Consider the following 27,719-nt stretch of genomic DNA (forward strand, 5'->3'; position numbering starts at 1 on the left):
TTAAACACACAGCTGCCAAATGTCAGAGAGCTTGGTGTATTTATTACAGCCTGGCCAATTGCAAACTGTTTAGTTTTAAATTACCAGAAGGCTCTAGCTGGCACTTGTATGGAGAAAAAGCTTGGGATCACTACCTGTCCTGGAAGTCCTTTCCTCAGAGGTAGGGAAGTGAGAAAGGGATCCATGTACACTATTTTCAATATTGTTCCTGGAACTGATTCACCGTGGGGCCTAGCAACCTTAAATGCTTCGAATAAAACCCATCCGCAGTAACTTCTGCCGGAAGAGGTGACACTAAAGCTCACCCGAAGACCAACGCAGGAAACCACCGCCCCAGCTCTGGAAACGCCTCAGCGCTACAGCCCCGCCCCTCGCCCATGGGGTTTTGGCGCCAAAACCGCCGCCACGGAGCTGTCGCGCATGCGCACTGGCCCGCTGCCGGCTGACCGCTCTCCTTAGCTGGCCCTCTCGGGAGCTCGCGAGATTTGCGGTTCTCGCGATATTTCCGCGGCGCGCTGCCAACCCGCCGCCGCAGCCGCTGCCCGGGACAGGAACCGGAGGTAGCCCGGGGAGGTGTGGGGCGGCTCGGGGTGCGCGGGAGGCGGCGCGGAGCGGAGCTGTCTCCCCTCAGAACGTGGGTGAGGAGCTCTCTTTGTCCCGCTTCTCGCCGGTGGGAGGGGGAGAGCCCCCGCCCCAGTGTCCGCGCGCCTCGGGGCTGCTGTGGCGGTGCGAGGGGAGTGGGGCCTGTGTGGCGCCCGGCGGGTTGGAGCTCTGAGGTCTGGCCCTGGAGACTCTGGCGAGCTCCTCCGCTGCCCTCTTTCGACTCCCTCAGCCTCCGTGGGAGTCTCGCAGCCCGGAGGGAGCTCGCTCACCTCCGAAGGTCAGTGTAGACGGAGCTGCTTCGGGTGTCCTCTCGTTACTAAAGCCGTATGAGACACAGCTTGTTCCTTTAAAAAGAGCTGTTCCTTGAAGCCTCGGGAATGCGGCCGTGGTGAGGCCGGGTCATCCTGAACTTGGTTGTGCGGGTGTGCTAAAGTCTCTGGAATTAGCTTCCCTTAAGGAGCCGGAAAAGGGGAATCCTCCTCCAGACTGCGTTTCTAAGTGGGTAAGCTGTAAATCAGGGAAATTATCAACCTGTTCCCCGTAGTCTTTGGTTATCAAGGATGTGAGTGGCAAACGGCTGTCTTCGTAAACTGCTTTGGTTAGAAATCCCATTTCTTTTGTTCTATTCCTGTGACCCGTAGCTGCTAGTCCCAGGTAACTTGGATGAGTTGAAACATGACACGCCCTTATTTTATTCGGCCTAGTGAGGCTGGATTGTGTCGTCTGCATGTATGGTATATGCTACTTAATTTGTATTTTCTCTGGTTGGCAAATATTTTCGAAAAAAAGCTGTAGACATACTGTATATTAATTGATGTTTATGTGGTTCTGTGGCAGCCTTGTCTTCTCTCTGCTTCTCTTTATGTGCTTTTGGTATTTCCTGCAGGAAGGGAAGAAAGCTGATCTGTGGCAATGACAGATCCTTCAGAGAACAACTTGTTTGACCTTCCTGATTATGAGAATACAGAAGATGAAACGTTCCCACCTCTTCCACCTCCTGCCTCTCCAGGAAGAGATGATGTTGAATGGGCTCAAGCTAATGGAGGTGAACACCTGTGACTCCTAAAGATCCTGATTTGCAGGATAGACAACAAAATGCTGTAAAATCAATATTATTGCTGTTGTACTTTACTACCTTGAGTTTACTCCATAAAAATAGTCTTGTGAAGATAAGAAAGCACTTCATAAATTTAAATTGTTATTGATTCTGTGCTTCTAAGCTTGTGGGAAAAGTTTATTTTTGTAGATTCTATGAAAATATGTACACAAATGAATCTTTATAAATAAATTCAAGCTCTCTGACAAAGTGTTAGTGAAGATAATTATACAGTGCTGATCTATAGTTACCCTTTATGACTTGGATTTCAGAAGAGATAAGAGTGGTGAGTGTAGTATTCCAGAGAGATGTTGGTAGACTTTGTACAGCATATGACCTAGGAAAAATCCAAGACACTTCAGGACAGTAAAACTTAATTATTTGTATCTGAAAAGATCTTACTATATACTAAAAGAAAGTATAAAGATTTTTTATTTTGACTATTGTTTGTTTCTACTCATATTTGCTTGCAGTGTTAAACATATGTTTTCCTTGATCCCTGCTTTGTATTTTCACTAGAAAATAGGATTTTGGATAGATTTAATTCCTTGATATGTGAAGAGAAGGAACTTCTGAATTCCTGTTGTTCAAAGTAACAAAAAGTAAATCAAGAAATCAGTATGATAATTTATTACTAGCTCTGAGATGAGATGGACAGTGCTGCCTTGTCTGTTGCAGTCAAATAATATATACTGGCCCGAATCAAAAAGTGTATGGACTTTGGTTCTTAAAAGCCACATTGTTTGTGGTCACACATCGCCTCCTTGGTTTTTATCGTGGTGATGGTGGTCTTTCAGATCTATTAGTGGAAATATTGGGACACACCTATCAAATTATGTTTATTGACAATTTCAGTTTCTTAACTTTTAGAAGCAGCATACATTTCTCAGCAGAAATATAAAAGTCCTAAATTAAGAATTTTCTCTTCCAAGGAACCTACTTTGCTAGAAAAGTTGATTCCTCAGTATATTTGAAGAGATGGATTTATTTCCAATCTGTCTTGTGGGAGAAGCAAGGTGAAATATGCAGGCATTTGTTTGGAGTGCTATACCTGCAATGGAATACTTGTGACGCTGCCTTTTTAATAGGGTAGAAACTTTAATAAATTTGCATGATGCAATTCTAGGTGATGTCAGTTGCAGTATATGCTTAAAGTATGTTATTTTCTTTATTAGAACCAGATGGAAACCAGCAGTCACAAACAAAGGATTCTGCTGTAGCTACAAGGAAGTCAGTTAAAAGACCAATGCCTAAACTAGATGCCCAGAGGTAATTTTTTACAGATTATTTCATTCTGTGGTGAATTTGGTATATTACTGTGGGAGAATGATGACAGTGATCCCTGCTTGGTCATAGTCAAGCCAAAGATCAAGAGTTCTGGAGATGAAAGTGCCTCTTGCATGCTGAATTCCTTTTTATTCCTTGCCTACCTATATATTGCTATTACTTGTCTAACTTTCTTGAAGTGTCCTTGGGACTTAGTACATGACTAATATTTTGTTAAAAGATATTTATACACAGGACTTTTCCAGCTGGATCTTCTTTATTTTGCTTCAGACATAGTACTATAGATTTCTTTATTTAATTAAAGTCTACTTCAAAATAAAACCTCAGTATAATGGTGACTGTAAGGCAATATCTGAAGTACACTTAAGTACAAACTGGATAAACTCTGTATAAAGGTAAAGGATTTTAATATTTTCTTTGCTGTTACCACTAAAACTGGTGTAAGTTCTTTATAAGTGATGAAAAGAATCTGAGCTTTCAGTTTCTTCCATTTTAAATACCTTGATGAAGCTAGTCGGTGATGCCACAGGTGAATGCTCTGGTCACACATCTAACTAGTTTTACTTGGCCAGTATAGACACTAGAACTGACCATATGATTTTCTTTCAGTGTAATCAAAAGCAAAAAGCTACTTGAACTTGGAATACATGTATGGTAAATTAAAAAAAAAAAAAAAGTCTTGGGTCTTGCAGCAGTCTTTATCCTATTTTGTGCATTTTCTTAATGACTTCTAATTCTGTACATGTCTCAAATTCTGTAGCTTTGGGCTATTTACAGGAAAGTGAGGGGTTTTTGTTCGTGTGCTGGGAGTTTTTGGGGGGTTTTCTGTTTGTGGGTTTTTTTGTTGTTTTTGTCAATTAGAAGAAGAAAGCATGGGTTTCAAGTAAGTTCTCCCATTTCCTGTTACCAGGTTAATTTCAGAAAGAGGACTTCCGGCCCTAAGACACATGTTTGACAATGTAAAGTTCAAGGGTAAAGGGCATGAGGTATGACATGGTGAGCTTTTGATTTGTTTCCTGGGAGGTCAATCTAGATTTGATAGATTGCCACCTATCTGATATGGGGAGAATTGATATTACACTCTGGTTAGCTAGCTTTCTAGCAGTATTTGAATGTACCATGATGGAGTTTGTAGCTGCAAATTTAAAAAAAACAAAAACCAAAAAACCATGAATATTTTGGCAAAATCCATGTTTTGATCTTAAAACTTTTTCTCTGCTCCAGAACTAGAATATCACATCTGTGACTCTTTTTGTGTTGTCTGTAGAAAGAGGTTTATTGAAATTGGAGCAGACGAATATGACTGCCCACTATGTCTGGAATGCCTTTACCATCTCATTTCATGTTCGGTTTCCTCCGTTAAAGTATTCTGGCTGTTGTGACACTTCTATCCCAAAGTTTTTAATATTGAAAAAAGTGTGACATACCACTTAAGCAAAGAGAAAGCAGTATTTTCTCTACAAACTGGCTGATTGTCTTGGATATGCTTAAACATACAAAGCTTATTTTTCCTTAAATGTCGTTAGACTATTGGCACACTTGCAGGGACCCCTGTGCGTCTCTGGTTTACAGAGAACATTCATGGTATAAATTTTTTCTTTACAACTGGAGGCACAAAGAAACTAGGTAATACTGCCAATGTGAGCAAAAATCTTTACTAGATAAAGTTATTTAGATGTACATTTTTCTCTGTGTTCTAAACATCAAAATAAATGCCAGCTGTGCCTCTATGGATTTTTTTTCAGTCTGGGTTCAAACCTAGGTTTGTTTAAGGGCAACTTCTCAGAAGCCTATTGGGTGTTCACAGTATATGCAGGCTCTCTTCCTGAACTCAGATTGCTATTCTCATAGCTTGAAATTGCACTTACAGACCTGGTTGTGGGAGGAAAGGTTACCCATGCATTCATATTACTTAAATTTTCAAAAGACTTCCAAGCTGCAGATGCTTAACGTTTCCAGAAATGTTACTGTCCCGTTTCTCTCTGCACTCTACTGACTTAGTCAACTTTTACTAGCTGGCTGTCATCTTTTATGCTCTAGGCAGAGGACCTGAAGACACTCATACAACATATGGAACACTGGGCTCATAGACTATTTCCAAAATTGCAGTTTGAGGATTTTATTGACCGAGTCGAGTCTTTGGGAAGCAAAAAGGAAGTTCAGGTACGGATTGCTCTTGTCAGTTTCTCTTCATGCGGTACTGAATAGTGTAAGATAGGTTTAGGAGAGCAATTATGTAACAAAAGAAGACTTAAGTTGTGCATACTGCTAAGGAGTATATTGTTTAAATTAATTTCTCTCTTTTTAAAAATAGATTTTTCCAGTATTTAAGTTTACATTTGAATTAGTACTTCAGAGAATTGGCTTTGACTTTTACAGGACAACTTTAACCAAAGTAATTTGCTCGAGTGCTGGAACTGGTTGGGTTTTGGGGTTTTGTTTGTTTTTTAATATTTGAACCTGCAAAAGAAGACTTATGAAGAATGCTGCTTCATCTGACTAGGTGGTAGATGGAGAACTAGGAAAACAAACCACAGCATTAAAAGTTGTGGGTCAGACATGTAGTGAAAGAAGTATTATTTCACAGTAATGAAGTGTAAAGAGAAATAGGGAGTAGTATTAAAAACATAGCAATGTTGCAGAAAAGATTTTGTTACAGATGAAATATCAGTATGTTAATCTCTCATTTGCAGACCTGCCTAAAGCGGATTAGACTTGATCTTCCTATTTTACATGAAGACTTCGCAAGTAATGAAGGTATGCTCGTTACGCTGTTTGTTCAGTAGTTCAGTCCTCAAAACTACTTTATTTCACATCGTACTGACCAGAAATTAATGATCATGATAGGTTTTTCTAATGTAGAAGAAATTGTTGAGTGGTTCTCTAGTTTAAAACCAAGCTTCAGTGAGACTTATGATTACAAAACTGAATTGGTACTCAGACTAAAATGTTACATACAGATACATATATAAAAAAATAAAAAGGGCATGGTATACTGAAGGTATATAGAAAATGGGTATTATTACCAGCAGTTAGAAATATTCTTCAAAAAAACCCCCAAAACTACAATTAAGTGAAAAATACTGGCTTGTATTGTACTCTTAGGAGTGTGCGGTCTGAAGAGCTCTTGGATCTTATTAATGCAGAAATCAAAGACTCATTATAGTGTTTATACTCCAGGCTGTTACAGTGCAGTCAGTGTGTCCCCGACAAGGAAAGCACTTACTGATCCTTGTGGGCACTGTTATGTCTGTCTGTCAGTCTTGTCGTATAGCTACTGTTGAGTATTTCTTCTTCCAATATTAAAATCCAGCTACTTAAGAAGTGGATAATTCAAGGGTCTCTTCCAATCAGATGATGTTTTTAGACTAGAAATAAACAACTTTTTCATAAAAAGAGGAGCAGAGTTTAACTGGTAGTTTGAAAGAAACTTTATTAGCAGAAGAATTTCATAGTCGCTCTTAAGGTCCTTTGCAGGTGTTCACATTTTCACTGTAAGTCTCTCTTGAAACAATTATCTACTCATTGTCCAGTTTGTCTTCAGGTGAACCTTAGCCTGTGCTTGGGAAAGGTGTTCTGATGGCTGAGTTAACCCACAGTAAAACCTTGCCTCACCTGTGGGGATGACCTTTGGGCAGTTAATGACATGTGGCTGTCTTCACTCTTGGCTGCATTTGCTAGAAACGGAATGCAACCGTAAGCAGCCACAAAGAGTAAAGCAAATGGTTCCTGCCGACAGTGTCTGTAGAGTTATCAGATTTTTCTGTGCGATGGTTCCATACATTTGTATTTAAATGCGCTGCTGATCTGTTCGCGAACTGCGTTAGGGAGTGTACTGCTACAGCTGGTCAGTCTTCAGTTGAAAAACTTGAGTAGGTATCTTAGTTGATAAATAAAAACTCCAGCTCTAGAGTATTGTATTAAAACCCAAAACCTTGTTGTCAGCTAACTTTTCTATTCACAGGCTTAAGGTGGTGCAGAGGCACAAGCGTACTTGGCCTTAGGCACTCTTGAAAGAGTGCTCTGCTGCTCTGTTGGTGGGTGAACTTTGTCTAACGGAGTTGGACTGCCTCTATTTTGCATGTTTTAATGTTGGCAAATGAGTAAATATTCTGTAATAGCACACTGAATTCAAAACTGATTATCCAGTGTCTGAACCTCTGTCTGATTCCTGTAACTAGTCCTGCCACTTCCCAAAGGCCAGTGTCCTGTTAGTAGGAGTGGGAAGACAATTACCTGGCTTTCAGTAAGGATTGCCTGACTTTCCGGTCTCTTTAACCTTCAAGCACGGCTCATGATTGCTAACTTAGTACACAGAGCTCTGCCTCTCTAAGTCAGGCATTTATTATTGTTGTGTGTTTGGGATCTCTGACAAGCATTTGTTGTATACTGTGAGTATCAGGTATGTGGGCCTAGGCAGAAAATTACCCATTAAAATTAAATTACAGAATGATCTTCAGCTGTCAATACAACTTTAAAATGTAGAATATGGAAATGCTTTTAAAATGTTCTTGACAGGTATTCAGCAGTAGATCTCTGGGCTGAACATGTTGACTTCTGCCCTTCCTCCCCCTCCCACCCCCTCATTTTTAAGTAGATGGAGGGGAAAGTAACGGACTGGATACAGCCACTGAAGATGTACGTTCCTGCTCTGGAAAGGCAGAAGAACTCAATTCTCTGTCTGCTACAACTGCTACAACTCTCACAGAAGAGCAGCAACAGCGAATCAAGAAGAACAGGCAGTTGGCCTTGGAACGCAGGCAAGCAAAGATGCAGTGGAACAGCCAGTCACAACACAACGGTAATTAACCCTCTAACTTAAGCATTAATGTCAGTAACTTAAGGTCAGTAGCCTGAGAGGCTTATGCAGCTGAGGCACTTTAAAGGAAATAGTAGTGATTGCTTTTCTAGTAGGTAGCAAAAGGTGTAACTCTCAAATTTAAACTGTGTTCCTGTAGTTAGACTCCTCCAAAGCTAAGTCAGAACTCCTCTCCCTGGTTGTCATGCCAAGTTGTGATAGCTTTGTCTTTGAAAAGAAACTCAACTGGCTGGTCATTTCTGGAGTTGGTTTTCCTGCAGGCTGTGACTCTGGTGATAGAAACTGCAGTTAAACAAGCAACAACAGTGTGTTCTCATGGCAGAAAATTGTTTTTGGTTTGTTTTCATCAGAACTCTCTGCTAGTTACTCGGAAGAGGAGTTTAATACCGCAGTTGCTCAGGATCCCGCTGACATTATCAAAGACACTCAAGTTACCGCAACAAGGGCTGGTGTTCCAGAAGCTGAAGATGGAGATACAGAATTGGAACGTGCCAGTGAAAACCCGTAACCGATGCCCATACTTGGAATGACTTTCTTTACTGAAAGAACCCACTACTTTAAGTACTATCTTGCTATATTGCAGTGTTGCTGGCTCTGCACTCTGACTCCAGAAGCTTCCTGGAAGTCTTCCCAGTGACCTGCGTAGAGTTGGACAGAACTCTTCTCTTGAAACTGCAGATGAGCAACTCCCTCCACTGGAAAACAGAACTAAGTTCTCCATCTGCATTTGAGACATCTTTTCCATCTTCCCCAACATTCTTTAGGAAATGTTAATGAGTTTCTCAACCTACTTTGAATTTTGTTTACAATTGATGTCAAACTCGGTTAGCTGGGATATTGACAGGTGAAGTTTCTATTAAAGTTGTGTTGTTTGGGTTTTTTAAATAGAGGGTATATGTAACAGTGGGTAATGCTATGTCTGAACAGGCATCCTGGATTTTTTTTTTAACTTATCAAGTACCTCTTTTTTCTTATAAAATTGAAGCTATTAAAATTTCAGAAGTCTGCTTTTCAGGTTTTTCTGTTAGAACTACAGGCCCTCTAACCCCCCCATCCCTTGTGCTAGTCAGACATCTCTTTGCAGACAAGTACATCCCCTTAGAGGAACATGCTTTGGCTTTGACCAAATTAGTTCCCTTCCTTTAGCTGATTCTGTTCTGGCTTGAGGTTCTGCTTCATCCTCTTCTCACACTCTTGCTTCTCCTTGCACAATTGCTTTTCCCTTCTATGGAATGAAGAAGAATCACTTGAATGGTGAAGCCCTGAGCCCGCCCTCTCCAGTAGCACAGGGTAGACTCTTGTGCATCACAAACTGGATTTCTAGAAGCAGAATGAAGAGCAGCACTTACAGCAGATGAAATAAGTTGATGTCAGCAGGTGTTATTTTATGCCAGATGTAGCATTAGGGACATGGTGTAGTTGGGAACTGTCAGTGCTAGGTTAATGGTTGGACTAGATGATCTTCAAGGTCCTTTCCAACCCAGATGATTCTGTGATTCTATGTGCAGCTGGGAGATTTCAGCAAAATTCTGTACTCTGGATTAGTGTGAAGGAGGTTACTTTTTTTATATCCTTGTAACTCTGAGTTAAACTCTCTAAACTATAGCAGAAGATAGCCAGCAGCTGTAGGAAGTACTTAACTTCTAAGAATTTAATTTATGGACAACATGGGAAAGTGGCATTTTTAATGCTAGTTGAAAGAATTCACCACACTGTTTAGTCTGGAAGATGAGATTTATCATGTATAAAATCTTTTTAAAACTCATACATGTTCATAATCAGATAAAAATTCTTATTTAAAATAGACATTTGGTTTCATATTAAAAGTACTCTTGAATATTTAAATAGGCTGCTTTTTTAAAAAAACCCCAACTTAATCATATCATGTGGATAGGAGCAGAACATCAACAAGCAGATGTTACTAGGTTATAGTTCAAGTTCTAATGTCAGCTGAAACATCTAACAGGGCCAAATCCCTGATCTCCTCCAGCAGCTGGTACAAGCTGGCTCCCTTAGTCTGGCAGTACTCCTGATAGTCTTCAGCAACAGCTTCAACTCTTGCTTTTTCTTGGGCATGCTGGGCTGCTTCTGCAGACTGACTGACTTCTTTTACTAAGTCAGATTTTACTATGTGAAGATTCTTCTGGGAAACCTCTGTGTCTGAAGTCTGGTACGGTGCATTCCTGATTATTTCAAGCTTGATGGTGTCCGCGTGGCAGCGGGAAGTCTGCACAAGTATTTTCACCTTAAAAGCAATACAAAAACTACTTTATTTCTCATGGTGCTATTTCATCTTACTTCCTTCAGATTAAATACTCACTGTAATATGATCGAAAAGGCTTAATGTAACTGATTCTCCAGTTGTTGTAGTGGAAGTAATTTTATTCTGAAAGCGATGAAGCGATCCAGGCTTCCACTCACAGCTCCTGCCATCTTGACAAGAGAGAATTAAGCCTTCTTTGTTCTTCATATATGCAGCACCTTTGATTCCGTATCTACAAAAAAAAAGCAGATGAGCAGACAGAAGATGTTCTAACACTTTTCACCCTTATCAGTTTTCTTAATTTTGAAAATAACAGAAGGCTAGCTAGGATTATATAAAAGCACCATAAAGGGGAAAACACTAGCTTGATAATCCTCCTTCAGGGACAGGGATGTGCATTGTCAAAGAGACCCCCAGAGTACACAAACAGCGTGAAGACAGTGACACAAATGTTCTGAAAGCAGGGAAGTGAAAGCAAAATAGAGTCAGTGATCCATTATTTTACATGTTGTGTGGAGCCTGGAATGGCTGGATGATAGAAGACAAGCAAGTTATTACAGGTTACTCCAGACAGCACAGTGAGGAAATCGTTCTCCATTAAAAAAAGTTACGTAAAGACCAGCAGTGTACTGGGTTCTCTGGGAGGAAGCCTGGCGTGGCTGGATAGGTTCTGGCTCTCCAGCCATGCAACCAAGCCAAGCCATCTGGAATGCTGGAGACAGCCGGCCTACATTGAGCTGGTTTAGATCCAAGCTCGGTCTGGGGCCAGGATCAAGCAGCCTCAGGCTGTATTCATGTAATGGTTTGCTTTACCTAACAGCCCTGTAGAACATCTTTTAGGTTTTGTTTCTTTCTTTTTTTTAAAGGAGAGTTCTTATGCCTACATTTCTCATACCTGTTAGCTTGGCAGGTAGAGTGTTGCTACCAGCAATGCACAAACACAGAGATCGTTAACTAATCCAGAACAGCCAGAGCCAGTAATGGGAGGGAAGGCAGCTCTCTTCCCCCACCTCAAAGCACTGGCCAGGTCTTATGGAAGGCATTGCTCTCCAGTTCTATGCTGACTACTACCTTAAGTCACTCAAAAGTCAATTTATACCATAAGCAGAACACATCTAGTATACTTTAAAATACAGAATCAAAAGCTCAGAAATCAAAATGTAATGTTAGCTTCATAGAAAGAGTTGCTTTCTACTAGCATAAATCAGGTTGAGCTTAGATACAGGCACTCACAAGAGCCAAACTGCCATAAACACCATGTAAACATTTCTTCTACACTTCCCTGCTGCCTGTGAGGAGGAGCTATTCAAAAGGTGCTCCCTGCCTGCGTAAACTAGGCTGTAGTGAAGGAAAAGAGCACCAAGGAACACAGGGCTTTGTGATTTGGAAAATCGCTTTCTATTTTTTTTAAAAAAAGTGTGGGGGAATATTCCAGTTATTGTTCTGCCCTAGCAACTACTTGGCCAAAAAATGTCCTTTTAATGTTCTGAAATACATATTGTGCAGCGTAGCCTTACCATTTACTCACAGGAACTCCTTTGCAGAGGCAATGCACAGAAAAGCACTGCTCATGATTTACAATAAAAATCTAAAATGCAGTCATCAGTCAACACCAGGCCACACTAGACACTTCCTTTCTCAAGCAGTCTATGACACTTAAGTCATATTTTTAAGCTCAGTCCAAGCTTTAATCAACTCACCTTGGTACAAAAACAAGCACGCCGTTGGTTCGAATTGAGTAAATAACACCATCTGCTATGCAGCGCTCATCAGTTTCTGGGGTTTTGTCTTTGAAGTACATGCACTGGAAGAGTTCAGTGGACTGTTTCTGAGCACGCTGGGCTGCCTGCAAGCATCCCCCACAAAAACAGAAGACAAAACCACCTAAATAAATATTTCAATGAGCTTGTTTGGCTTTTATTTCCATAGTTTCTTTTTCCCATTACTCCGATACTCATCCCCTAGAAAAATTACATCTAAAAGGAAATTCTACCTATAGTACAGGTGAAGGGTGAAGTGACTTTTACTGATATTTAAGTAAAAAAAACCTCAAAGCATTATAAATAAAAATGAGTGATACTATGTTGACGAAGTACCCAAAAGCCACAGTCAGGACTGGCATCCCATGCCGCCAGGCAGCGTACAAACACATGGAGACGCACACAACGACCACCTTACCCGGTTTCTGTTATTGATGTGCCTGGACAATTCCTGAAGATCCTTATTACTGAATACATTATCCTTAACATCTCCTTTAGTTTCATTCAGAGTTGCTGCCATCAAAAGTCTGTGGACAACAATATCAGCATATCTTCTAATTGGAGAAGTGAAATGGGTGTACTTCTCTAAGGCAAGTCCTACAAATAAAAAAGGAAGTGGTGTTAAGCAAACAAAGCAGTCAACTGCCTCCCACCCAACAGTTCAGAAATAGGAATAGCATAAAAAAAATAAAGTGACCAGATACCGTAATGATGAAACTCTTCCTCAGGACAAGAGCCAGTTGAGAAGTACAGTGCGTTAGACATGGCGTGAGTGGCCATAGATCGCAACAGTTTATTTACAACAGGATCCAGTGGGTCATTTGCTTTATCCAGAGACTCAGCCAGTGCTTTGTTAGACCTGTCAAATGAGTGTTAATTCTGAAGAAAATTATGCTATCCCTGATCATAATAGCTTATAGTTAAAAGTAGCATAGAAAAGCACATGAAAATTAATAGTTATTGATAGAAAAATATGAATGATGAGCAGGATAATATTAAAACTTTCACCACAGTTTAATAACAGCTCTGGTCTAGAAAAATGTTTAGAAAAAAGACAATTTTCACCAACAGGCCTGTCTGTTGCAACCTGGAGAATCAAGGAGGACTGGGCAAAACCCCATTCTATGCTGTGTGAAACAGACAGTGAGCTGGTCCAAATTCTGTTCTGTAAGGAGAGCACAGAAGGGACAAGGTGACATCCAAGTATAAGGAGGCACTACTGATGCCCTTCACACTCTGTGCTATCCAGGAATGAGGCCTCCCCATGTGATGAAGCTCACAGCCTTCTCATATTATCTTGACAAAATAATTCTGAATTTGAGTCATTTAAAATGACTGTATCACATAGAATTAACTTGATTTAAACAAGTACTTTCTTTCACTACTCTTACAGGAAATATGGTGCAAACAAGATTATTACAGAGCTTAACCACTACACAGTGACTGAACAAATCCTTCTTGGATATGTCTAAAATTATTCAGATACCAGCATTTTCAGTGCAGCCAGCAGAACGCAGGCAGCATCTCCTGCTTAGAACATCATCTCCTGCTCACAGAAAGGTTATGGTAAAATCTTTTTTAAGAATTGCTATGTAGTGTCTATTAACATTGATATTCAGAACCGTAATGGTTTTTAATGTAACATAGCCAAATAGTTAATTGCTTAACTTTAAAGATAGTAAGGTAAGTAATAAAAGATACCGTGTGTCTATTGAGAAACCTTTGGCACTGGCACATTCTCGAAGTTCAGTAAAAAATTCCTGTCGTGGTGGAGGGTGTTGACGCAACAAAGCTTGATGAGGAAAATTTTCTGAAATTTTTTTTGCCACCCAGTGGTTGGCAAGAATCATGCATTCCGCTACAGTCTCGTGCACCTCCAGTGGCTGCTTGGGGATGAGGTCATGGATATTACGTTGATCGTCCAGTTGCACTCGGATTTCTACCCCTTCTAGTTCCAGAGCACCACAGCTGTCCCGCTTAGCTCTAACGTGTCGTGCTATATCGGTGAGTTTTGATATTGCCCAAACCAGTTCAGCCAACTTCTTCTGTCTAGTTCTTTCATCCAAGTCTTTCAGTTCCAGGATATCACCAACACCGCTTGTGTCTCCATCTAACAAGCCCTGTGCTGCTTCGTAAACTAGCTTGTATGCAGAGCGAATGATGGTTTTGTTGTAGCAGACTCTCAGCATTTCATACGATTCTTTTTCTAGTTCCCACAAGACACTTACAGCATACCTTAAAGATAAGATCACAATTCTATAAATATGTCTCGTTGACTTAAGCTATCATTTCAAGCACATCCAACTGTTACAAATTTACAAGTTTTATTCTGTTTTTTTTCACTGGAAGCATCTTTTTCTTCATGAAACAAACCAGTACTCAACAATGCCACTAATTAACACACTTGCCTTTCAGTCTCATGTAACAAAACTTAATACATGAGGACCACCACTGTCAGCAGTATTTTCAATCACCTGTTGAGGCAGAGCACCCCCAAGATATAAGGACACATCTATTTTAAAGCACAACTACACTGCAATAGTTATTTCTTTTTATTTTATTAGCCAGATGTATCCACAATGAACACATCTGCACCCTGCATATCCTCATGCCAGCCAGCCAGCTAACCCTGTAAATTGTAATAAAATGGGGTAACAGCATGTTTGAGGAATAGGACAATGGTAAAACACATGACCATTCACGTGGGCACACACAGTCCAGACCAAAACCCATGGGAAAAAACAAGTGAAGAGCAAAGAAGCCTTCATCTTTAGGTTGCTGTTTAAATACAGAGCAAATTGCTAAGGGTATGGGTGAACATTATTGGAGGATAATACTGTATTTCAGCTTTTGTGACTCCCTAGTACTTGGCTTACAAATAGTAACAAATAATTCAAAGAGCAAGTGCATAAGCAGTTACTATGGAATAGGTAACGTAAGGTAACATTTCCAAGCACCAAGTGTTCACAATCGGGAAGGGGCAGGGGGGGCGGGGAAAAAAAAAAAAAAAAAATAAAAAAAAAAATCACAATTTATTTTCCCAGTCAACTCAGTTTATCATATGGTGACGTGACTGCTAAGGCCAGCCTAAAAGCAGCACTGGGCATCTGTAACTGGGGCAGAGCAGGGTAAGAATCGCCCTCAGTACTGCTGCTAAGAAAGGGAGACTGAGTTATGCCCCATAAAACTGATCAGGGAATTAAGAGTTCAACATTTAACATTCAGTGTTAACTCCCACTGAAAAAAAAAGTCTACATGAGAAATCATTCATGGTACTCTCTGGAAACCTCAACAGGGCTAAACCTTGCTTCTGCATCAGAATTATTCTGTTAGTACTTAATTTCATCCAGGAAAAGATTCAACAATGACAAAACATAAATATTACAAGAGCTGTTCTAATGGGGTAATGTGCCAACAACCAATGTTTTCAGGAACGCAGTCTTGTTTAAAGAAAAAGTCCAACCTCAGTCTTCTCAGAGATTTCATGTTACGGTTTGAATCTTGCATGGATTACATCTGTGTTCAGCTGGACTGTCCTGCTCAAACAAAATGCTTCAGCACACGTGCAATTTTGGCAGGGTAAAGTATTACAAAGCATTCACCCTACCTAACTATGGTAGCACCAAAAGGTATTTTTTAATGTACACTATTCTTTCTGTTGAGGATTTAGTAAACAATGCAAAAACATCCAACCAACTGATAAACACAGAGACCGGCAGCAATGATTAAATTACTTGTAAAAATCTCTTTTCTCAGAAACACTACAAAATCTTACCTATCAACTCCACTGAGAAGAGAGCATATGTCAGCACTCAAGACAGAGGGCAGCATGTCATAACGACGATCTGCTAAATAGTAAGTTGTTGCCCTGAAGAATAAAATACATTTACTGTTCTCACAAGGACTCATTGGTGTAGTTCTCCCAAGCCATTTGTGGTATTAGCATAGCTTCAGCAAAACAAGACACAGAGTATGATTTTAAAAGGTTATTTGTACAGAGCCCACACATGTGCAATACTAAAGTCAAACTATTTAAATAACTATTTGTATAGTACAAGCCTAATTTTGCCTTCCTCGGTATCCTCATCTGCCATTAAGGCCAGAACTAGGGCTGTACAAAATAGGCTCAACTATGAAGAGGTCATTTAATGGCTATACCAAACATCTCTGCTGGCTATACAATTTACATATCTTTGCATCTACAGAGATTGCATTTGATAAAGTGATTCAGCAGTTTAAGTTCAAAACAGTGGCAACAAAAGAATAGAATATTTGGCATATTAAAACACAAGACTGAGTATTAAAACATAAGCCTGCCAAATACCTCTGGAATTAAACTCATAGAAGATTTAATTCCATTTTGTGGGTGTTCTGTGTGAAGATTCATCCTCCTTAGAGTGCAAACAAGTGGTTCGTAAATACTTCAAATCACAAACATTATAAAGCAAACAGTAGTGATTAGGGAAAGATAAACCATAACTTTGTGGAAAAGAGCAATTTTGTAGTGAAAGGGTGAAGCAGTAGGTCAGAAAGCAGTTTCTTCCCCAGCAGGCATATTTTATCCACATAAAAGCAGAATACCATTAGTTATACATTAGTTTTAATAAGCTGTTTCCATGACATGAAAGAAGAAAGAATGTTTCCTTCCTCCCAATGTTTCTTTAAGGTAGCATCACAAACTGCTAAGCTCTATAAATTTTTTAATTTTTAGAAAATAATTTACCTTGCTCTAGCCTCAACATCAGTGTAAGAATTTGCTGCCACAAAATGGGTTACATCTGCAATGTGGACACCTAACTCTAGATTCCCATTAGGCAGAGTTCTAACAGAGAGCGCGTCATCCACATCCTCACAGCCTTTTGGGTCAATGCTGAATATCAAGTGAGTATCTCTCAAGTCGAGGCGGTTTTTTTCCTCCTCTGGATTCACTTTCCATGGATTCTTTGAAGAACTTACAGGCATTTCACTCATCTGTACAAAAACATTATTGACGAACATACATTTTTATCTTTTCTACAAAAAGAAGCTAACAAATTAGATTTAATTAGCTTTTCCTTTTTTACACCATTATTTGTTTTGTGTACTTTTTCATCCTAGACAAATTCTTCTTTCCTTGCATTTTCCAAGTCAGTCTATTACATTTACTTTATGGAAAGTATGAAACAGAATTGAAAAGAATGCTACGCATATTATTAACAACTGATATTATTGTGATATTGCAGCTCTGGCGAAAATAACCACTGCATATTGGGTTTTTTACATTCTTTTTCTTTCAATTAATTGTGGGTATAACCAAAATAGTTATCTATGAGAGCAGGTTCCTCTCCTGGTTGAAGATAAAAGGATTTAAGACAATGATTTCAGTAGGACCAAGCCTTTAGGATCAGTACCACAAACACACATTAAAGACAGCAGTATCTCAAAACTCTACCTCAAATTAGAATTAAGAGTTTGTAATCTTCTCCTCATAACGAACAGATTATCGTAAAATCACTCTTGACTTGAAAATTTGTAGTATCTATAGAACCACTGATCCAAAAGTAATTCCAGAAAAATAATCTATAAATAGTTTTCAGCTTTCAAAAACCTGTTGACAACTAAGACATTCAGCAGTAACAGGGTCCCCCTCTGAGAAACAAGGCCCTGGCAATCAACAGAAAAGAAGGTATCTAATCACAAAGACTAACCTGGATTTCTGAGAAAGGGGCAACACAAATGCTGTTCTCCACCAGAATAGCTGCAATTTCCCCCTCAAGGTCTCCAATTCTTCCTAGAACTCTCACAAAGTGCCCATTTGGATATACAGAAGTTGACTCCCAAGAATCAATACGTACAACAACTCTGTAATCCTGCAAGACAATTCTGTTAGAACAGCAATCTGCTCCTGACAAGCAATCAATATAAATACTCCTTCAGGAGCCAACAATGCTATCTGAAGAGACTGGCAACTCTAAAAACTTTATAGAAAGGAAAAAGAAACCCACAGTGAGAAGCATACAAACAAATACTGAAAATTACATTTCTTTCCTGATCAAAGACCCACTTGGGGTCATTATATGGAGAATCTCTATCTTGAAGTACAAAAAATAAAAGCAAAACCAAGATGTACACAAATATTCTTATACCAGAAAAGACACAATTGGAATTTACTTCTTGCCTGTGAAGTAACACAGGCAAGGACCTAACAGGCAATGTACCTAACATTAAAAGGTAAAAGCAGCTAGGAATGAACTGTGTTTCTTCTTTCTACAGCAATGGCACACTAATCATCATAATTCATTATCAATTTGTTGAAAAGCTCTCCTTACTGCTTTCATCAAAGTTATATATAGTCATAGATCCAATAAAGCCACAAGGGCTATTGTAATTTATACCCCTAATATGCCTAATTTCTCAGAAAAACACAAAGCACGTAGTATATAAATGCTCAGGGTACCTGGACTGTGGCCCAAATTCAGAACTCAAATAAGCTTTATTACCTGAAGCTGACACGGTTTTGACAGCAATTGAACGCATTCCTTCAAGGCAGAAACTGAACTATTCTCACAGACTTAACTCTATTAATAGTTTTACCCAGTTTTTGCCAACGAAAACATCATTAGATCATATAACACCTGCACAATTTTGTAGAAACACAGAACAGAGAAACACTTCTGCCAAATTACCTGTAATGCTTCAGCTTGCTGGGTACTGATCCGGATTTTGGGAATTCGGTAGTCCCAAGGTGTAACAAGGATTTTCTGAGCATTTCTGCCCTGGGACTGGCTCTCTTCTTTAGAGGGGAAAGTGACCACATAATCCCTCCAGTTCTTTTGCATGATTCCAACAACTTTACCTTTTAATAAGGAACATTGTTGGCGGTACATTAAAGAGTTAAACAGGAACATGAAAGCAGTATGTGGGAGGTATAGAAGATTCATTGCTTTGTAATATGAACTAATGTGTCCACAAATCTGTATTACAATTGCTAACAACATATGGTACGCAGACAACAATACAAGTTTGTTACAAATTATCGTTGGCGCAGCCAGATTTTAATGAGCTTTTATTTATGTGGAGACTAACTTACTGTATAGATTCCAACTGATACAGTACATAAATTATTCAGAGAGATTCCCACTACTACTGAAATGTGGCCAATGCTAGTAAAAAATACAGAAAATTTTTAATAGCAAAGATGAAAATCAAACAGCATTTTCCTGCAGGAGGAGAATTAACTTCCTGTAACTTTTAACTCTGACCTCAGCAAATTTTTAAGATGTAGCTATACCTGCAGAGTAATATTTTCAAATAAGTCTGTAAGTTTCCATAGTACACAGGCATGTCACATTGTAATGGGAGCTGGATCCTTCTTCACCTAACAAAAATTTTTTCATCTTGAACATTATTTGTCATCAAGGAATGAGAAAGATGCAGTTATCTTTCTGTATAACCAACAGTGATAGTGGAGGACTTGAGTGGGCACTCTAGTAAATTGGTCTGTATTAGAATGGTAGTTTTGTCTCTTGTAGAGCTGTGAAGAGTGACAGCATGTGTTTGGGTAGCAAACTCAAAATTTTAGGAAGATAACTATGATAATTCAGCTATTTTTGAGAATTAAAGAAAAAAAAAGGGGGGGTTTCACATATAAAATCTAGTGGCCTCCTTGTTGGGATATGTTGGAACGCTTTAATTTGGGATAATCACTTCAAACTTACTGTAGTACAAAACCTGACAATTGCAGAAACGGAGGGAAGGGACTATATGACGAGGAGTTCAACGCAGCTTGGACCAAGGAGGTGAGGTAATCTTAACAAAACTTTGTATCACACTATTTTACCTGTGGGCATCGGGTCACCAGTGGTGTCTGCAGGTGCTTTATCCTCAGCCTCGTTTTCACAAAGGGCCACTGTCCTTCCTTTCCATTCATGCAAAGGTAGTAACTCAACAGCTACCACATCACCATGGATTGCACGATTTCGAGCTCTGGCTCCATAAATAAGGATGTCACTTTGAAGTTCTAAATTTAAAATAAAAAGAAATAGAACTATAAACTGCTAAAAAATTCAAATCCCTCCACTCTTGGCAGCATTTTCTGCTGAAATAACAGAAAATGACATTTGCGATAGGATTTCTTCCAAAAAGGACTACTGGCAAGTAATTAATATTACAAGAAAAGTAAAAGCTTTTTCTCTTTTTTAAAGGAGATATTAAGTAATTCTGTAAGTGAACGCTTGGATAAAAAGCAGCATAGACTAGGATGAGTTCATTGTTCTTAGGCAGCAGCTTTAAAACACACAACACAGTTAAGTTGTGGAAACAGCTGCCACAGGATTCTGGGCAGGGTCCAGAAAAAAACAGCTTTTTAAAAAACGATGAGTATATTGAACAGTGGTTTGACTACAAGGTCTGTCACAGGAACATTTGAAAGTACTTACTAGTGAAAGCTGGGACCACATATCTGCACAAGGATAGTGGGCTCTTCCTTCAAAGGTATTTATGACTAACTCATACCAGAAAGTCAATACTGGTGTACCAATCTGATCCAAAAGGCATTTTTCCTATTGTGTTCACAATGATCAGCTTCCTAATCCTGCCAACATCTAGGCAGTCAAATTTCAGTCAAATAAGAGGTCATCTGAAGTTAGAGCAAAGCACAGGGATAACAATTTCCATCAGTATTCAACTTCAGAAAAGGTCTAGGGAAACCTGGTAGTAGGACAAGAGTCCAAAATGTGGCCAAAGGTGCTAAGGATGAGGAAAGAGGATGCGAAGGGTATTGCTTTCTCATGGAGCCCACCCTCTGGCTTAATCTTCCACCTCCCTTCTAGCCTGGGAAAATAACCCAAGCATCAGAGTATCTTAGCTCTCAGCTTGTTTAATAACTGAACAGCTACATGGCTTCATGTAAAAAGTGCAGACAGTGTCAAAAAGGCATGGAGTAAGTCCTCGTCTTTTCACCTGTTTCTTTGCTGCCAAATCCCTGAAGTCGAACAAAAGCTTCCAGTTGTGCTCTGTGCTTATTGACATTCAGTGTACCCTAAAAGAAAATAACAAACCGATAAACAGAGTGAAACAGTCACACCTCTAAATAGCCAACTTTAAAGTATAAAATTTTTGGGCTTACAATTATTTTTAGATAAACTGGAAGTTTTTATTGATATGTAGGTTATATTGAACACAACTGTTCTCTCTGTAGGGGGAGAACATATGATGCAGAACTTGTAAGTACTCACTTCTGGAAAAGAATGGTAAGTTCTTTTAAATGCTTAATTTAATTGTAAGATGGTAAAGGTCCTTTTATTCAAAGCACAGGCAGTGTAAGGTTACTTTTGCTGCCTGCCTTAGTATGGAATCTGGGGTTATTCCTACAAGAAAGAAAAACCTGTCTTTCTGTTCATATTCTGTGCTCCCCTCGCTGCTGAAATTGTCAAGAAAGGAACAAATTACTACCTCTAATTCTTTAAATTATTTATAAGAGAAGGACACTTGTCCACCAACAATCCATATTAAGGCCCCGAACAGCCATAAAACTGTAAATTAATTTCACTGACTGAGGGATCTCTGTGCAAATGAAGTAAGAAATGCTGCCCTTGTGCAGCATTATTTATATTTAAGAATGAGATCCAGCTGCTTCATATCACACCTAGTTTCTCAACTTAGAGATATATCACGTATCAACCTGAAGAAAAATCCATAGCAAATTTAAGATCCTGAATAAGAAATTCTCATTTTAAGTTCTCCAAGAGAAAAAAAAAACCCCACGTGTTCACAAGATGAAGTAGGGGAAATATTTTGAGACTCCGGATCCCTTCCATCCTCTTACTCTTGCTTTTCTGTCTTCTTTCCCTCTTCCCACTATACCGATATTTCTTTATCTGATCAGTCTAATTCAGGCAACTAAAGGGACAAAGCACAAGACTGCATTGTTCTGTGTATGCTCTCCATATAGCAGATTACCTGTATATATCTTCCAGATTTGATCCCAGCCTCCAATATTTCCACAGGTAAGTGCTCAGGATATTCTTTTCCATTGTTTTCTTGGCTTTCACTCTCCCGTTCACGCCGAGCTTGAAGTATAGAGTCAAAGAGTTCATGGGCAGCCTTTAAGTCAGGCCAAAAGTTATCCAAGTAATTCTGTATGTACATATATAAACAAACATGAAAGTGTTTAGAGGTCTTTGTTCTTTTAATAATGCATTTGGAAAGCCCATAATGGACAAGAGCTGTCTCGTCTGCTGTAGTCAAATAGCACTTCCAAGCAGTAATGATGTGTCTGCTCTAAACACCACAGATTTGTTCTGGATTCAACCCAACTCATCTGCTAAATACAACAAAGGACACATGACTGTTAAGATAGGATCCTAGACTAGAGATTCATAAATGTTTCCTACCAATATACCCCATCCAGGATATGTACTTCTTGTAAAGTGCCATAGCAGAAAAAACAAACTGGCAACCCACTATTATTTTTACATTTTTTATATGATTTTTTTATGCTCCATTTGGCCCACTTTCCATTTCCAGCAATTAAAAAACCAAAGCATCATCATTTTTATGTAACTTTAAGGTAAATCTGGACCTGTTTTTACTCATCATCCTTTCACAGCTAAACATAAACACCCCATCCACATATCCAGCTGAATACAAGCAGTATCAGAGACCAACAACTAAATGAAGAATGCATTATCTTCTCATGCCTTGCTGTATCCTAAGTAGTCAAGGCTAAAGGAAACTGGCAGAATAAAGCTGATGGATATTTAGGCTACAGCTGTTTACAGACTGCTTGCACTACAGATTCAGCTGGCTGAGCTAACCGATCATTGTTCATCAATGCCAAATTCTTTAAAAACAAGGAAAACAATGAAAAGCGCTCCCTAAGAAAGATGACCTCTATCTTTAGAGCTGTTTTTCTTTTCAGTTCTCTGGTTTGCTCACTGCCACCATTTTTTTATGACATTCCCATGACTGACATCTTTGCTTTCTTTGATAAATGAAGACATGAGTTAGCATCATAGTTTTCTTAAACTCTGAAATGATTTGCACTATACACTGGGCTGTAATGTACTTGCTTCATCATTTTGATGCAGCATAAAGGAAACCTTCTATTTTTCTGGCATGTTACCTTGAAGGAAATCACAAACACTCCTTCTGTTTCATTTCCGTACTGCCTGATAGCATCTTCATCTTCTGTTACCATAACAACTGGCATCTGACCCAAGCAGTGATTATAATACCAGACTGCTGCATTGTAAATACTCCTGGAAAAGCAAAGTTTGAAATAAGATTTCTGGCATATCTTATTTGCTACTTGCAAGACATTTACAGGCTTTGTATAAACGAGATTTCAGTTTAACACACATACTTTTGAGATATATACACCCAGCTACATAAAAATTGTTACAGAGATAAGGTTTATGTGCCATATATAAGCACCAAGAGAACAGACGAAAATAAAACGTTTCCTTGCCAGTACATCCACTTGTGCCCTAGCTGCAACATAACATATTGTTCCTCTGAGTGAAAGTTTGTAAAAAGCGAGTTGGAACTGCCAAGACTCCAGTGCTATGGTGTTTGCAGGCTATCAGACGCTAAATCTAACAGTCCAATAAGGTGTGCTCATCTATTTATTATGCTAAAGCATCCTTTAAAATGGCTGTGTAACTTTAAAATGATCCAGGGTTTTTTTAGTATTAGTGCATTTAATTAAGTACATTTTTGTTTATTTTCCTAAGAAAACAACATTGACACTTTCTTAATCACAAAAGGACAACCTAGACTTTCAGTTATTGCGAACTGTTCTGGAGCTCAGCAGAGCAAGAGTATGAACTCTTAAGTATCCAATGCATGCTAATATGCCTAAATACAATGTCACGATGTTGTCCAGTGTAGTACTATGTAAGTTAAAACAAACCTGGTCTGCCATTTCTCCATGGATTCTCCCTTCTCTCTTGGCAAATAAGAATGCTGGTGGAATTCATTAGCAAACACAATACAGTCATGACGGGCATCCTTTACTAGATTTCGTAACTTCTTGTACTGTCTGGAATAAGAAAAAGATAAATATAATCTTGTGCTTTCTTTTGATAATGCTATTTTAACTCCAGATGAAAATATTGATAAAAAAAATCAAGGAAAAGTACTGTCACACACAAAGAAACGCATTCATTAAATTACACCTTTGATGATAAAACCTAAAACATCTGTAAACAAGCTTTTCTAGTTTCCATTATGAATGCTTCTGATTTTTAAACGTATTTGTTTTCCAGTGAACCCCACAAAACATCATGAGTGTTCAGGAACCTACTTTGTCACTTCTGGGACAAGAGCTATTTCCTCAAAGCTGTTTGTGCTTTCTATATTTCTAAATATAGGAAGACCTTAACAGCAAATTGCATTCTTATATGTTATGGCAATACACAGGTTAATGTCTGGTAAGGTAAATACCATATAATAGTATTAATTGCTCCCCAAAGACAAGTGCTCAGTCTTTAATACAGCAAACCAAAACCATGTCCATAATCTAGTTGTGGCTCATGATACATCGTTACTGCAAAGTCTCCTTAATTCTTTTCATAAACCATCTGATTAGTTAATAATGCTACAGTTTAATATCACTCCTAGTGAAAACTATGACAGGCACTGATGTCCATGGATCACAAAGGTTCACAGTTCTTTCCCTTCTGTAAAATTACATTAAGACACCTGAAAGACCTAAAACCAAATTAAGCACAGTATATTTGCTGACTTTAGGTTACTGTGCTTAAATATACATTCTACAAAGTTATATTTTTACTTCAATCTAAATGAAAAAAAGTTATTATAGGGTAAGTACCTGCGTCCTTTTTGATGTTGCACAGCTTGACATGCTGTTTGCATGAATATAATACCTTTTAGCTCCGGAAACTCGAGAATCTCAAGGTAATCTTGAACAACCTTGCAGTCAGGAACAACGTAATGCGTAACATCATCCGGTAACAATTTGCCATCTAAAATATAATTCAGAGTTTAAAGGTTTAAACTTTCAGTTGCAATACTGGTTACTAAAAAACACTTTCAGATGTCAGGAAATTAGAATTGTGTATCCTCAAAGGTGTATGCATCTCTTTTACCGATGAACAAAATTATGACTACTATGGTACAATTCTGTGGTACAATATCTAAAATCTGTGACAGAACCCTTTCACATCCACTGATGCCAAAATTTAGTGCAAATTCTATCCAAATGAGTGAAAAAGATCCACTTTCATTACGAAAAGCATGTAACTTAAAGAATGCAGGTAACAGTCCTTTCTTCTCTACTTCCATATGAAAAAAGAGACTATACATCTGCCACAGAAAATCTTTCATGGAATCAAAATACCATAAAATACTACAACCAAACCATCACAGATGACATCTTAAAATGTACCTCAAAATTAATGAGTTTAATTGCTTTAGATATTTCAAAGATTACCCAATATACTTTTGGGTGGGGGGATCTCCATTTATTTTCTGTCAATGCCTATATATCCCTTATGATATTATAAACACTGAACTGCTGAACTTACCATAGTGCAGGCAAATTATATATAATAAAAGTATATAGATCTTGACAAGTCATTTTCATGCATTTCTTAGAAGCTGACACAGGACAATGTATTAACTGTGATCACTAGAAGTGTGAATGCAGTAAGCACAATTTTGCATACAGTTAACATGGCTACATCTCACACTGAAGTCATATAATGGATGATGGCAGAATGCATACAAGAAAGCTAATATTTATTAATAATTCAGAAGAGCATTAAAAGTGAAATGTCACTTGAAGATTTATGTAATCTGCCCATATTAAGCTATCCTTGCCTAACCTATACATCTAGATCAGAATAACTTCTGAGTAGGCACAGCACACCGTTACAAGTATCTGCAGATGTGATTTATGCAGGCAGTCTCTCACGGTGCATGAAATAAGTTTGCTCAGCACACTGTGTACAGTCAGGAATGAAAACAAATGTTCACCTCACCTCTCAGTTACCTAGAGTAATTACAGAGGGACATATTCTGATGCTCATCTACACAACTTACATTTAAGTCTAGAAGAGGGGAAGTTTAGCATGGCAGGAGAGGTAAGACTTTTTTCTGGTGTGTGCCTGTAACTTAAAGAACTCATAACCAAATGCAGTATGTTAGGGAGCAGTAACTCACTAGTCCTGACATCCTAGATATCAGTAATACACTACATTCCGCCTTCAATTGCAACAGGCACCTAAACCAAAAGTGACAGCATCTATGTCAATCACAGTTCAAAAGAAAAAAAGTTAAAATTCCCAACCTTTTCTCTTAGGCAAGCAAATAATTTGGTCGATTTAAATAGGTTGGATATTATGTTAGTTATTTGCCAGTCAGTTTCCTGCACCAAATTGATTGTGCCATTTAACAACATCAAAAAAAGCCTTAAATATCAACCAAAGGTCACATGATGATCTATGATGCAGATCATAGCACCACAGTATGTAAAAACAACAACAAATCTAGATATCACAGAGGCTGGCACTCTTCCCGCGTCTGAAGTGGCCAGATATAACACTGGCAGTAACATTTAATTACTTAACAGAAATAACTGCTGATGCAGAATTACAATCGCTTCAAGATAACGGCTTGGCCCCATTGTAAGCATACTTAACAGGTACGTATAGAATTTAATTCACGCTATAAATCACCACCTACAGAAATTAACGCATTTTTAAAAGCTCTTTTAAAAAAACGGGAAGCGTGAAACTTGCATTATCCTTTAGCCTTTTATCACTGCCTGTAAACTGTTCACAGTTAAACCCTGTAACAATCAACTTCTCTTTTTCTCTTAACACCTCGTGTATTTCTGAAGGATTTTCTCTGAAGGAGTGCTTTTGCTATATCCTTGATTTGGTACCGTTTGTTTTTTCAAAGACTTTATATGCTGTTGTTCTGCGCCGTCCGTACCCGGCTCGGACGGCAGAGGACAGGGGCCGGGTCGAGGCCCCGGGGCGGCCCACACCGGCCCCCTCCTCCTCCCCGGCTCTCTCCCGGCCTCACTTCGCTTCTATTCACCGCTCGCTGCCCTCCGCACCCGCACCCGGTCCCGCCGGTTCCGTTCAGGCCTCCCCGCCCCGGCGCCGCCGCCTGTCCAAGGCCGCAGGGATCACCCTTTCCACGCAGCTTCGGCCTACGTGAGCTGAAGCCCAACGGCCCCCCGGGGACAGGCTGCCCCCCGCTCTGGCCGGGCCCCCGGGGCTGGCGGGCCGGATCCCCCCCTGGCTCTTCCCTCAGGAGCTCCGACCCTCAGCCTCCCGCCGTCAGCCCCCTCACCGCGAGGACAGGCGGCCCGGCACAGGGCGCTGCGGCACGGCACGTCGGGGCGGAGGTAGTGCTCCCGCACGACGCGCACCGAGCGGCCCTGCTGCCCCCGCAGCTGCAGCACTTTCTCCGTGCGGAGCATTGGGACGGCGGGAGCCGGCGGCCCCCTCGGCCGGGCCCGCGGCTCCCAGGGCGCCTGCGCCTGGCGCGGGGGGCGGTGCAACCGTACGAGGCAGGGCCTGGGTGAAGGGGCGGGAAGGGAGCGGGGGGGCAGCTGAGGGACAGGCGGGAGCGAGCTGAGGGAACTGGGGCGGGAACGAGCTGGGGGAAGCAGGGCCACAGCTGAGGTGCAGGTGGGAGCGAGCTGAGGGAACCGGGGCGGCAGCTGAGGGCAGGCGGGAACGAGTTGAGGGAACTGGGTTGGGAACGAGCTGAGGGGACAGGCGGGAGCGAGCTGAGGGAAGCGGGGCCACAGCTGAGGGGGCAGGCGGGAGCGAGCTGAGGGGCAGGCGGGAACGAGCTGAGGGAAGCGGGGCCACAGCTGAGGGGACAGGCGGGAACGAGCTGGGGGAAGCAGGGCCACAGCTGAGGTGCAGG

The 27,719-nt window shown here is 40.0% G+C and overlaps 3 protein-coding genes and 1 non-coding gene across 10 annotated transcripts in view; 3 read left to right on the forward strand and 1 right to left on the reverse strand.

Annotated features, from left to right (window-relative positions):
• TIPIN (TIMELESS interacting protein) overlaps positions 1 to 8,812 on the forward strand; it is a 311,840-nt gene extending 303,028 nt beyond the window's left edge. Inside the window, exons 1-8 of one of the 6 annotated variants that reach the window (XM_074836854.1) lie at positions 514 to 560; positions 1,490 to 1,648; positions 2,875 to 2,968; positions 3,897 to 3,972; positions 5,027 to 5,149; positions 5,680 to 5,743; positions 7,581 to 7,787; positions 8,156 to 8,812. In XM_074836854.1, the coding sequence (XP_074692955.1) occupies positions 1,516 to 1,648; positions 2,875 to 2,968; positions 3,897 to 3,972; positions 5,027 to 5,149; positions 5,680 to 5,743; positions 7,581 to 7,787; positions 8,156 to 8,313 (855 nt within the window). In that variant the 5' untranslated portion in view covers positions 514 to 560; positions 1,490 to 1,515 and the 3' untranslated portion in view covers positions 8,314 to 8,812. Of the gene's footprint in view, positions 1 to 513; positions 1,106 to 1,489; positions 1,649 to 2,874; positions 2,969 to 3,896; positions 3,973 to 5,026; positions 5,150 to 5,679; positions 5,744 to 7,580; positions 7,788 to 8,155 lie in introns of those variants that run through there. The other 5 variants (XM_074836853.1, XM_074836851.1, XM_074836856.1 and 2 more) reach the window with 5 other exon arrangements.
• Positions 6,635 to 6,771, forward strand: LOC141929025 (small Cajal body-specific RNA 14). The gene has a single exon (XR_012624944.1).
• Positions 8,813 to 9,520: 708 nt separating the features above from the next.
• DIS3L (DIS3 like exosome 3'-5' exoribonuclease) lies at positions 9,521 to 27,317 on the reverse strand. 2 transcript variants are annotated; one of them, XM_074836848.1, is made up of 17 exons: positions 27,135 to 27,317; positions 24,643 to 24,796; positions 23,722 to 23,850; positions 22,933 to 23,068; positions 21,768 to 21,944; positions 20,769 to 20,847; positions 19,648 to 19,827; positions 18,494 to 18,663; positions 17,516 to 17,677; positions 16,552 to 16,799; positions 15,604 to 15,696; positions 13,530 to 14,063; positions 12,533 to 12,687; positions 12,247 to 12,425; positions 11,769 to 11,914; positions 10,126 to 10,300; positions 9,521 to 10,050 (listed from the first exon to the last, which is right to left on the reverse strand). In XM_074836848.1, the coding sequence occupies exons 1-17, from the start codon at positions 27,262 to 27,264 to the stop codon at positions 9,739 to 9,741; spliced, it is 3,159 nt and encodes a 1,052-aa protein (XP_074692949.1). In that variant the 5' UTR covers positions 27,265 to 27,317; the 3' UTR covers positions 9,521 to 9,738. The 2 variants fall into 2 exon arrangements, with proteins under 2 accessions (XP_074692949.1, XP_074692950.1); XM_074836849.1 differs by lacking the exon at positions 27,135 to 27,317 and adding an exon at positions 26,769 to 26,860.
• Positions 26,197 to 27,719, forward strand: part of MEGF11 (multiple EGF like domains 11) — a 306,379-nt gene continuing 304,856 nt past the window's right edge. Inside the window, exon 1 of the mRNA XM_074836840.1 lies at positions 26,197 to 26,475. The gene's annotated coding sequence lies outside the window, so the exon portion shown is untranslated. The remainder of the gene's footprint in view (positions 26,476 to 27,719) is intronic.

This window comes from Strix aluco, chromosome 12, assembly GCF_031877795.1.
Source record: "Strix aluco isolate bStrAlu1 chromosome 12, bStrAlu1.hap1, whole genome shotgun sequence".
NCBI classification, from domain to species: domain Eukaryota; kingdom Metazoa; phylum Chordata; class Aves; order Strigiformes; family Strigidae; genus Strix; species Strix aluco.